General features: G+C 33.7%; 1 protein-coding gene across 3 annotated transcripts in view; it reads right to left on the bottom strand.

Annotated features, from left to right (window-relative positions):
• KHDRBS3 (KH RNA binding domain containing, signal transduction associated 3) overlaps positions 1-12,921 on the bottom strand; it is a 260,581-nt gene that overhangs the window by 17,674 nt on the left and 229,986 nt on the right. The window contains exons 8-10 of one of the 3 annotated variants that reach the window (XR_004231106.1): positions 6,626-6,684; positions 3,541-3,690; positions 2,096-2,154 (exon numbers count right to left, since the gene is read on the bottom strand). Coding sequence is in view for 1 of the 3 variants with exons in the window: in XM_031947233.1 (XP_031803093.1) it covers positions 3,599-3,690; positions 6,626-6,684 (151 nt within the window). In the remaining 2 variants the exon portion in view is untranslated. Of the gene's footprint in view, positions 1-2,095; positions 2,155-3,090; positions 3,691-6,625; positions 6,685-12,921 lie in introns of those variants that run through there. The other 2 variants (XM_031947233.1, XR_004231107.1) reach the window with 2 other exon arrangements.

Raw genomic sequence — 12,921 nt, 5'->3', positions numbered from 1 at the left:
AGTCTTTTCAGATTTACACGAAATAATGTTGAGTGAAGTGAGCAGAACCAAGGGAACATAGTACACAATAACAGCAAGATGTGATAATCAATTGTGAGAGACTTAGACCTTCTCAGAAATGTTGTGATCCAAGAGATTCCAATAGACTTGGGATGGAAAATGCCATTCACATTAAGAAAGATATTATGAAGACTGCATGAAGCACAGGATTTTTACCTTTTTTTGATTGCTTTTTCTTTCATGGATTTTTTCCCTTTTGGTCTGATTTTTCATGGACAACATGACAAATATGGAAATATGTTTAAGAGGATCATACATGTATAACCTATTCCATATTGTTTACCTCTTGGGGAATGAGGTGAAAAAAGGAGGGAGAAAAAGTTTGCAACATGAGCTCTTACAGAAGTATATGTTGTAAACTATCTTTACATGTATTTAGGAAGATAGAACAGTATTGTGAAAAAAAAAAAAACAAATAAAGTAAATAATTTAAAAAAATCTTGGCCAGAAACCAAAGATAGTTTTTTGTTTTGTTTTGGTGAGGCAATGAGGGTTAAGTATCTTGCCCAGAGTCACACAGCTAGTATTTATTAAATGTCTGACCCTTGATCTGAACTGAGATCCTCCTGACTCTGAAGTCAGTGCTCAAAGCACTGTGCCATTCAGCTGCTCCATCATCCTGACTTTTGTCTTGTCACTGGACTTTGATGACGTAAGAGTGAGACTAAGCAACTTTGCCTCATTTACATCCATTTCATCTGCAATTCCAGATTTCATCCCATAATGACACTGATTCTCTTTGAAGATGAAGGATAATCAACAGGATCTGTTACAATATGAAATTTCATGACTATACATGTTCTCAACAAAATCTCAGAACTGGGAAATGATCTCAGTGGACTTGTACCTGAATAGGAATTCCCTGATAAATAGTCATTTAGACTCTTCCATCATCATGTATAGTAAGGAACTCACCACCTCCTAAAATATCTCATGTTACTTTGAAAGAGCTTTCATTGTCAGCATACAAATGAAAGCTTTTACAAGTTGGAATCAAGTAAAACATAGCTTCTTCAGTGGATAAAGCCCTGGGCCTGGAATCAGAAAAGATCTAAGTCCAAATGTGGCATCAGAAATTTACTATCTGTATGACAGGTCACTTAACATGTCTGTGTTCAACTGTAAAAAAGAATAATGGGATCTAGCTTACACAATGTTGTTGTGATGATCAAATGAATTTCACAAATAATTATGAGACATTTAGTACAGTGCCTGGCACATAGTATAAATTTTCATTCTTTTTATTGCTTTTTTTTCCCCCATCTCCTACCCTATCTTCTCTTCTCTAGGTGAAATAACCCGAGTTCCTTCAGCCCCTATTTTGTATCTTTAGTTCTCATTATCTTTGTCATTTTACTTTAGACCCACTCCAGTTCGCCTTTTTTTTCTCCCTAATGATATTGTTGTAAATACTGTGACACTTTGTATGGATTGTACACAGCATAAAAACATTCTGAGTTCCTGATGAACAAATTAGCTGTATTTAATGAAATTATTTTAAATTGTTCGTCAGTGCTATAAAATCATACCTTTAAAATGTGATTGCAATATTTTGAAGATAAATGCAGTAAGATATAAAGTGTTTTGAAAACTTTAAATTATTTTGTGTTATTTTGTAAATCATTTTTAGTCTTATTAGAACTGTAAAAGCCCAACAAGGTAGTAATTTGGTGCTCCTAAAAAGTATATGCATATGGAAGAAAATGAAATCAACATTAACAGTATCTTTCCCTTGGAGATATTTAGATATTTAATACTAAAACCTATTAAATTGTAACTCTGACCAAAATAAAAACTATTTTTTTTAGGGTGGATGAAACTTCCATCAGTAGAGATTATAATAATACTTGCTAACCCTGACTTGTTTACATTTCAGAAGCTCTCTTTATGACCTTAGGAGTTAATTTGCCATAATCACTAGCCTTGATAATAAGAAAACATCATGGGAAATTTTCCACCCGGCTTTAGATGAGCATGAAATTATATTCATCTTCCATTAAGTGTCAAAAACATTGGGAACAAACAGATTACGTACCATTGTTTTCATCAGGTTTGCGAAGGATTCTTCTTACTCCTCAAGATGGTTGGCATTTCCTGACAAAAGAAAAGACATTTTTAATTAAACAGAATAAAGAAACAAAGGAAAATAAAATTTAAACATTCTGTGTTGTAAATCTACAGCAAAAAAAAAAAAAGACAAACTGAATGAATAAAGGAAAAAAAAAGTCAAACAGCTGTAATTTTTAAGTACTGCCCTTAGTTACTAAAATTTATGAACAAATAATGTATTACAAATTACTAGTTATGAGGTTTTACATTTTTTTAATAGGGAATAATCTGCCCCAATTAAATGGACTCAACTAAGGCTTTTTAGATTACTAAAACAAATTAAACTTTTTAAAATGATAATTTAGGTGAACTTCAAGCCTTTCTAAAATGGATCATAAAAGTTTCTAAGTTGTATTCTTCCTGGTTTTATTAGTTATATTAAGATAAATTAAGTGAGATTAAAATCTGATTTGATTTATTTACCTTTGAAAATGAAGACCGTTTTAAGGGTTACACATCCTCAGCCTCTGACGAAAGCGACCTCAATTAGTCAAGTCAGAATGTCTTTAATAGCTTTGTGTTTATTACTTCCAGCACGGAGCGAGGTGTTCATTAAGGTACCAAAAGTCTCATAAAAATTCCAAAGTTGCACTAGTGAAAAAATGCTCAACAAGATGAAAACTAATCACATCTTTTTCAGAAAATTCAGTAGTTATTTTAAAACCAGTTTTAAACAAGATTTGGTTTTAATATGGCACTCAGGCAGAGCAATAGCATTTGGAGTCTTTAAACAGCATTTAAATCTACTGTGAATATGACTGTACATTTAATTTTTATACCATTTTTTAAACGGTGTACAATGTTTAGTGTGACCCTTTTATGACAATCATGGTTAAAGGATGTTTTTCCCTGTTTACTACTATTTATGAAGGTTTTTTTTTAATAAGAAAAAAACTATTAGCTCACACAACAAGGCTTTTCTTTCAAAAGTTTATTTAGTATCAAGCAAGAAGAGACTTTGCTTAACACTACAGAACATTTCAAGACTTGAGTTACAAAAGAATACCACATTATTTGCATTTGTAATTGGCTTCCCTTTTTACACATCTTTGCAAGAGAAAAAACTAGCATATGGTTGAAAGAACTAAATTCTGTGGACAACCTTTAAAAGGAAAGGTGAGGCTTATGTTAAGAGAATGGATTAACATGTTTAGTAAACCTAATTTTTGTTTAACACTAGTTAATCAAAGGTTATTTTTTTCTTTTGATCTCCTATTTTTCATATACAGACTGGCAATAACAAAGTTCCTTATTTTACATGTCTTTCTGCCCAGTTTGTTGTTTCAACAAAGTAATTTAAGTTCAGTCCATCCATTCAGATTTTAAGCGCTTTGATTTATTAAAAAGGGATTGTTCATAGAAAAAAATTACTTTGAACAGTATACAGGACTGGTGGAGATTGGATATTTCACAACATCAGACAGTACAATCAGTATCTGGCGTATGGCTGGTCTCTGTAGATTCCCTTTGTTGTCCTTGATGAAGGTGTCTTATGTCTTGAATTAGTCCACTCTTCTTGTCCTAAAAAAGGTAAGATTAATCATAATTAGATCATTGCTATTGATGCTAGTATAGTTTAATATTTCAGAGTCTAACTTAGCATTGAATCAGTGGATAACTGTCACCTTGAATGTGTCTTTTTATTGAAGAGTAAATCTGTCCTTTAAGGCCCAATTCAAATGCTATTGCTTCTATTTAGATTGGTTCTAATGCCCCTCTTGCATAATTCTCTTTTCTGGTAATAAACCTTCTGGTTGGTGCCTGTCTTGGATAGTTAAGTGGACAGTCCCATTTTCTGGTCTCAGGGCACACTCTCTTCTCAGTCATCCCCTGCCTTTCTTCAAGGCTCAGTGCCACCATCACCATGATTACTTTCCTGTTTGCCTGTTGTTAGCCCCTGCTGTGACAGGATATTATGGGTGTTTTGTTTTTTTTTTTAATTTTGTTTCTGTAAGATTTTTATTGAAATACATATGTGGACAGAGTAAAGGGCTTGGAAATCAAGAAGATCTGAGTTTGAATCCTGAATTACACTTACTAACTGGTATAACCCCTGGACATTATACCTCTCTCAACATCAGGTTTTTTTTTAACTGAAAGTGGGGATAATAACAGCATTTCATAGTGTTGTTATGTGGATGAAACCAATTAACATTTGTAAAGTTCTTGTAACCCGTAACATTGCTGACCATTATATGTGGATGTATACACATGTACATGAGCATGTATGTATGTACATATTTTTGACCATGAGGAGTATAAACTCCTTTGAAAGTGGGAAGTATTTAATTACTGTGGTCATTACGTAGAACACCCAATGCAGTATGTTGCCCATAGGAGTTTACTAAGGATGGAAGGGAGAGAGGGAGGGAAGAAGGGAAGAAGGGAGGAATGCATGACAGTATGACAGTCTTTTGTGTATAACTTGTACCAGGGTACTAGAAGGAATTCCTAGGAGCAATAATTTTATCTTTTGATCTCTGTTAACACCCAGCATAGTGCTAAATAAATGTTTGCTTAGAAATTCCATGTCAATTTATTACAAACAAAATTTCAATGTAAATAAAATAACAGATATTAGAGCTGGAAGGGACTTTACAAGCTCATCATGTTCTGATTTGACAGATAAGGAAGGTGAAGTTCAGAATGGGGGGGAATTACTTCTCTGTGTATGTTTCTACATATACATCTATACATCCATACATATATGTAATAAGGCTGTGACAATGCTGGGCCTTACAAACAACTCCCCTGACTGGGAGTATCTTTACTACCATACTATGATGATCCACAGCTGCAGTAACCAGAACTTTAAGTATTCACAAAAAAAAACCCCAAACAAAAAAAAAGCATAAACCAAAAAATACAAAAACCCTATACCCAAATAACAACAAAACCTTTTCCAACTAATTCTACAACTATACTCTTACTCATAGATACTCATTTAAGAGGAGTCTAAATGTTAAGAATTAAACTTTTGCCAGGTCTCTAAACACTGGCATTATCTTTATAAAGGGAATATATTGTAGGGGAAAAAACAAATTCTATTTCAACTCATGGGCAAAAAAAATAAAAGAATATGGTCAGGTAATCTGTGAAGAAGGAATATAGTATTTTTAATGAATCTTTTTGTAGATAAATATGAAGAACAAAGTTATACTGGAAGGAATTCATGTGGTTAATGAGATGCTGTATATTTTATACCTTCTGATACTAAGTGTAATAGACTTATTGATGGCTTTGCCAACGAATTGTTTGTGAACCACAGCTCTTTCAACAATTTCCTTAGTGAATCTCAGATTTGTGCATCAAAGAGTTAACTTCTGTGCTGCAACATACAGCAATTTAAAAGCTATGCTGTCCACAGAGACCAATTTAAAAAGCTGTAAGGGAAAAATGCTTAGAATGACCTCTTCTTTTGATACAAACATGCAATCAGCTACGTCCCCTCAAGTTAACTTGCATCAATTTAAGTAGACAGCATTCAGCAAACCAATGTATTTTTATAAGTGTTTGTTACGACAAACAAAAATCCTAGTTGAGGTCATCATTGCTTCAGGCAGGAGATATAACAAAATGCACTTCAAAAGGAACACCAGAAAATGGTTTTCCAGTTATGTTCAGAAAAATGTCATAACATCCATTAGCTGCAATCCTGATTCATTTGTACTGCTTACCAGAAAATCATGGGCTTTAGAACTTCTCAACTAATTGAAGACTTCATTGTCCTCTGATCTTTAGCCAAAGATTTAAAATTCATCTTTTAAGAAAAGGTGTTTTTTTAATGGGCATTCTGCTGTAAGTACAGATTATTTTAATTAAACCTGTCATTGCTACACTTACAGATGGTTCTGAGATGTAATCTCCACCATTATTATACTTTTACCATGGGTTTAGTTGTTTCTACATCAGTATGTCTATATCCTTAAGCCTACTATCTTTCTAAATGAATTTGAGACATTTGATGATTACCAGTGTGCTTTTTTAAAAAATCTATAACAGGAAATAAATGGACATACCCATCTACCTGCATATATCTCTTATCTATATCTATACACACACACAATACACGCCCCCCCCCCAATCTAGCTCATAACAAAAAAGGAACATAGATACTTTCAACTCAGTATCATCATTTCACTTTTATTATTGAGGGGGCAAGGACACTTCAAAGGATCTATACTATTATACATCTTTATGTCATCAAAAGAAGAAATTTTATTTCTACATTTATAGAATTTTATGAGCTAGAATTTCATATACAACCTAGCACAGATTTTGTCATTTTTTTAATATTAAAGGGCTCTGTGAAAATATCTAGGTAAGTATAAATAAATTCATAGGAGACTCTGCTTTTTATTTTAATGCAGGTTTTAGAGATTTGCTCTTAGAAAATAGTCTGCTTTTACTCTCTTTTCCTTTTCTACTCATAGTTCCATCTTGTCAAGTTACTCACCATATGAATCATAAGTCTCTTCACTAAGTCCATGCCCATAATCATAGTAATCAGCACCACTGTATTAAACAAAAACAAAACAAAGCACACACATAAAAAGAACAAAGTTCAAAATAAGTAAAAATTGTTTTATAGAATGTTTAAGTATAGCAAATTATTTACTCTGACTCAATAGAAACTCAGATTATAGAGGAGACTGATTTTTTTAAAAAAGGGTGAAGGGTTTCCCTAGCTCATATGAGAGAGAGTATCTACACTAGAGCACGAAGACCTGGGTAATACTAAACTCTACTTTTTTCATTCTCCCAAATCTAATCAAATAAATCTTAACAAAAAATATTCACAGAATGAGTTGTCTGACTTCTTCTGCAGGTGTAGATCAAAACCAGAATTAGGGATAGGCAAAGCAGGATGTCCATTGCATAGGCATGTAATACACTAATCCTCACGTCCTTTTAGAAATACATTTGTCATAGAAGTGCTATGCAGTTACATCATTCTTAGTTTGAGACTTTTTTTTAGAGCAAATGCAATCTTGTGCTCTGTTATATTTCACTATTTGTCTGAGAATATGAGGGAAATACAGTGATAGCAAAATAAAAATGATTATTAGTGAGAGATTAGCATTTCTAAGAAAGGAAAAAAGTGGGGGAAAAACATATTAGAGGAACAATGACAAATGCTTTTTTAACATGAAATTTTTATAATCAAACATATTTTAAAGCCTGAAAATTCTCTCCATGGCATATATCAACCAGCAAATTACAGTGAAGTTTGCAGGGGAGTGTAAACATTAAGATGTAGGATCCTCACATGTTCCTAAGAGTAAACAGAAATTATAGACTTACACATGGTAATCTAATAAACTATGGGTTTATAAATTTTTTTTTATTTTACTTTCCTACCAACTATACTACTTTTGAATGAAAAAAACTGTTTATATGATTAAAAAAAACTATTTTGAAATTCAAAACTTGACATCAAAAAAGAATATTTCTACCTACAATTACAGAAAACATTATGATACTCTATATAAAACTGCAACTCTTCATTGTGTGCTTACTTTTTTCATGAAATACATAATAAATTCTAAATATTTCCCCCCAAAACTATTCTGCTTGTGCTTCCTTCTGACCTTCTTCTGACTTAAAGTTCCAATGGTCTTTCTAATACACACTGCCTACTTCCCATACTGCCTCTCTTCCTTCTCCAGCCATTAATTAAAAAAGAGAAGATTTTTATCTTTTCAAGCAAAATAAATCCATGATACTGTCTAAATTGTGTATCTCTGCATCTTGCATCCATCCCCTTTACTCTGAAAATATGGTTGGTGGAAGGACTGATCAGAATTCTTGAGTATTGTGAAGTTTTGTTTTTTTCTTTCCTTCTTTACCATGCTATCCTTGTATACATTGCTTTTCTGGTTATTCATTTTGAATCAGTTCATACTACCTAGGATTTTCCAAAATTATCCTTGTCATTATTTCATTATAATTCCATTATATTTATATGCTACAATTTGTTCAACTCTTTCTCAACTGCCCAGGAGGTCATCCAGGGCATCCCTTTATATAGTTCTTTTCCTTTCCCCTCTTTTGGATCAGGATGTTTGCATAGTTTGTGCCTATTTTCTCCCTTGTGTTACATTCCTTCTCATCCACCTCCTGCCTACTCTCTTTTCCCCCTAGAATTTGATGTTTTGACACCAAATTCCTGCATGTGTGTGTGTGTATGTGTGTTTCAATACTCTTTGGTCCACTTTATATCCTTTCTACCCATCTCTTTGTATATTTTCTCTGGCATCCTAATTATGAAAAAGACCAAGTCCCTTCTTTCTTTACTACTTTTATTTTCCTTCCTCTTTTTCTTTTAAAAGCATTAGGAAAAATTATTTTTTCCTATTTAATTCCTTCAATAATATTTGAAGAGTTTTTGATTTTGAAGGGACACACATTTCTTTGCTCCCTATCATAATGTAAGAAAACATATCCTCCCTCACCTACCATTTTAATTCTCAAATATATTAAATATATTTACCTTTTATGATTCTTACAGACTGCAGAGATTATGACCATCTTTGGTCTTTTCTTTAAAAATTTTTGAAAGAATTAAATTCTTTAATACTATTAAAAGTCTGTATCTTTCCCCCCACCCCTCCTATAAGATTTATTATTGATTGTTAAGTCTATTGGAATATTGAAACATCTTCAGTTTTTTAGAAAAATACTGCTATACATTGTGTGATCCTGTCTGTAGTTCCTTGTTATAATTGCAACATAAAAAAATATATTTTTTTAAATCTCTCTTGACATGGGATCTTTGGATTGTGGTTTTCTTAGATTCTCTCTTTACTTTTGCCTTCAGGTTCTAACAAATCTGGGTAGTTTTTATTTATAATTTCATGAAATATACTACCCAGGCTCTTTTTGGTATGTGATTATGGTCTACAATGATTTTAAAATTACCTTTATTTGATCAGTTGTTTTTGATTTTGAGAACCTTGCATTTTTTTTGGCTTATTAATCTTTTAATTTTCTTCTAATATTTATAGCTGTCTCAAAGAGTCATTGATTTCAGTTTGGTGTCTTCTAGTTGTCCACATTTGCCTGACTTATTTATCCACTGAGTTTCAGCCTTCTGGCCTTTATAATTCCCCTTGCCCAACTTTGAGTTTTTCATTTCTACATATTCAAGGTCTCCTCTAGTGTTTAAAAGCAGAGAGGCTTTCAACAGGTATCAATTTGATTGGGGTCTCACCCATTCAGTGATTAAGGCCAGGTAACAATTAAGGCAAAAAATCCTTTCACCTCGTCCAAAAATCTAATCCCCCCACCTCATGTCACTGTTTAGGTCCTGATATGATTCAGATTGAATGTAAATAGTAGTCCTTTCTCCTGTGGTCAGAAACCCAGTGGTTTTCCCACCCCAGAGTCATTCATTCATTCATTCATCATTTATTTAGATTTTTGGACCAGGAGAAAGAGGAATTTCTTTGCCTCAATTACTACCTGGCTTTAATCACTGAATGAAGGAGGCTGCAGTCACACTGAGACCTGCTGAGGACGTTCCTTTAAAAGGCCCAGGACTCCCCCTGCATCCAGGGTGATCTCCACTCTTTTTGATCTATATCTAGACCTGGATGCTGTGGAGGGGAAAATGGGGCGGACGACTTTGCCCACTCCCTCTCTCTAATCTAATCTGCTTGCAGGTCATGGTGTCACATCCAATGCCCTGGTCTTCTCTGAGGACAAAGGACAAATAACAACGACGTCTAAACACCTTGTGGTGGAGCTGGGGGATGGCTGGGCCAGGCCAAGCAGCTCCATGTGGCCCAGTCACCATTGCTCCAGCAGACTCTGAGAACCTCCACTCTACACTTCTAAGGCAGGGATCCAGTGCCTGGCAGATTGCTGACCTCCCCAGACATCTGTGGTCTGTAGGCCCCTTGTACTGGGGCCTGCAGGGGATGCCTGCCTTCTCGGACCCTCACACCCCAAGGCTGATGTGCAGCCCAGGTTTATTCCACGAGACATGACCTGCATGTGGAGGCCAGAGATTCTGATCTTTACAGACTGTGTGTCTTTATGGCAGTACAACACGAGGAGAAAAGGGACAGAGGCACAGCATGGAAGGAGAGGTGCAGCAACTCCTCCCCAAGCACAAAGCCAAAAGCCACCTGTCTTGCCTCCCCAAAATTCAATGGTAATCTTGCGATACAAATAACAAATCAGGTCATCTTATGCATTGGGGGGAGGGGGTTGTTTCATCCTCGACACATTCAGAACTTTCAAAATATTATTTCTGGAAAAATAAAGCAACTCAAAAAGGTAAGTTCAGGGGATCTTTTAACACTGTGCATTTCTGGAGTATAAGAAGACATAGTATGGGTTTTCCCTGAATTTCTTAAACAATATTTTACTGCAAACTTCCAAGTTTTGCTAGTTTAGGTAACCAACATCCCTAGTAGGAAATCTCTACCTATATAGAGATGTACCTATTACCTATGTAATCCATAGTTCTTACTACAGTGCTATATATACAGTAGACATTTCACAAATGGACTGAGTTTTAAGTACAAAGGATACCATGAATTAATGTTTATACAGTGTTCTACAGTTTAGAAAGTGCTTTCTTCTACTGTTCTCCTGAGGCAGATAGTTCAAGGATTGCTATGACCATTTTTGAGATGAGGGAATTTGAGATGGAGTCTGGAAAGATGGTGGGGTTAGTCCTCAGGACTAAGGGGATTCCAGAAGCCTGCTTTATCAGCTAATACCATTTTAGTAATCTCAGTTTTATTTTGTAGTCATTTTACTTTCTTCAGAAGATCTCATAAGTAGTAAAATGTCATACAGCATGAGATTTAAACCAATAAAAGGTATGGGTGGGTATTATTTAACTGATATAACCTAACTTTATAATATTATCACTGGAAACCTTATATTTCTAACTTTAGGAAAACAAGGGGGTAGTGTATTTTACCTTTTGCAGATGATGAAATTGTGCACAAAGTTTGTTATATATATGTAAATATACACACACGTATACATATATATTTATACATGTATATATACATATATATTCAAAACACAGAATTGTTTAGAGCAAAAGATCAAATTTATGTTAAACATTATAAACATATAGGCAAGGTATCATTACATGATCATCTTTGTAATTGTAATTTCTATTTATCATTGATAACTAGTAATTTCACTCACCTACTTTCCCAGTGTTTTTTAAATCCCTTTACTTAACTTTAAAGGTAATAATATCTTGCATTTGTTATTTTTTTCCTGTTTTATGGAAATAAACACAAATTTTTATTTCAATTTCTCAAGATCAAGTAACATTATTCTAACTATATATAGCCACAATCTATTACTCTTTGTTCAAACATTAAATATACAATTAGATTCTAAATTCTCAGAACAGGAACCCTGTTGGACTTATTTCTGTGTCTGATGCTATCCTGACACAGAGCACTACACAAAGCAGGGCTAGAATATTTGCTGAATGAATGACTTCTTATAGGAAACTTGGGAAAGGGGAGCAAGTGGAGCAGAATATGAAAAAAAATGGAAGAAAACACTAGATTTAATTGGGTTTTGTATAGCATTTTAAGATTTGCAAAATGTTTTCTAAATATCAGCTTATTTTAGTCTCATAGTAAGACTTCGGATTATTATGTTGTTATTTTATTTTACACAGAAGGAAACTGATACTCTCTGCTGTCAGAAAACTGAAGAGTCCAAAGCAGGATTTCCATCAGGGTCCCTCTGTCTTCTTAGTCTTATCTTTCCTCTATACTAAAATACCTTTCTCATTAGCTTCAAATCATGTAACATTTACATGATCATTATTTGCAAAGACAGTACTATGCATACAAAGATTAAAAAAAGTGACAGTCACTGTTATTAAGATGATGACTTGTTCTGGGAAATATGACAGGCACAGACAAATACCATCTAAAATTGTATGCGATGGAGACTAAGCAGAGATCTGGATTAAGTGCTCCAGGCAAATATGATGAGAAAATTCTGAAAGGAAAATCAAGGAAGATCATAGATCTACTTTACATAAGATTATCATAGGACTTTGAAACTCAGAAAAGAAATATATTGATTGAACATTAGCTGCCTACTACATTCAAGGTGCTAGAGGTGATCTATTCCAAGTCAAAAAGACCAGGAAACTGTAGGATTTATCCTCATATGATTATGAGTAAAGAAAGAAAATTTCCCTTTGGGATTGTCTATTACACAGGCCAGAATAAAAATGGAGGCTTGCTGTCATTCTAATACTAACCTCTGAACTAGGGAATTAAAAGTATCTTAATATGATAATAAAATAATCTTAGTTTTGACAAAGGAAAACTTTAAACTGACTTTAGTTTCCATCTCATTACATGTCTAATATAAAATGATTCCTTATGAATTGTTTTGTAATTCTAGATATTAAAGGAAGGATTATTAGAGTGATCTTTTCCCCTTAATGTTTAAAAAAAATTTTGTATTGTCCATTAAAACATAAACATGTCACCAAAAAAAGTGTTTGGTCACAAAACAGTTAAAATTAGAAGGCACTGTGCTTTAAAAAAAAAAAAAAAACAAAACAATTTAGGAAATGCTACCTGAAAACCTAGTATTAGAGAAAATGAACCTGTCTTCCTAGCAAAATGTAACACTTTCATCATAAGGGCTCTTTGGATAAAGCTTTAGTGTTCTTGAGAATTTTATCTTTGTCCTTCAGATCAAATGAGGTAACCTACTCATAACAATGAAGGTAAAATCTGTCTC

This window comes from Sarcophilus harrisii, chromosome 1, assembly GCF_902635505.1.
Source record: "Sarcophilus harrisii chromosome 1, mSarHar1.11, whole genome shotgun sequence".
NCBI classification, from domain to species: Eukaryota; Metazoa; Chordata; class Mammalia; order Dasyuromorphia; family Dasyuridae; genus Sarcophilus; species Sarcophilus harrisii.
The sequence above is the reverse complement of the archived record's forward strand: the minus strand, read 5'-3'. Positions and strand labels throughout refer to the sequence as shown.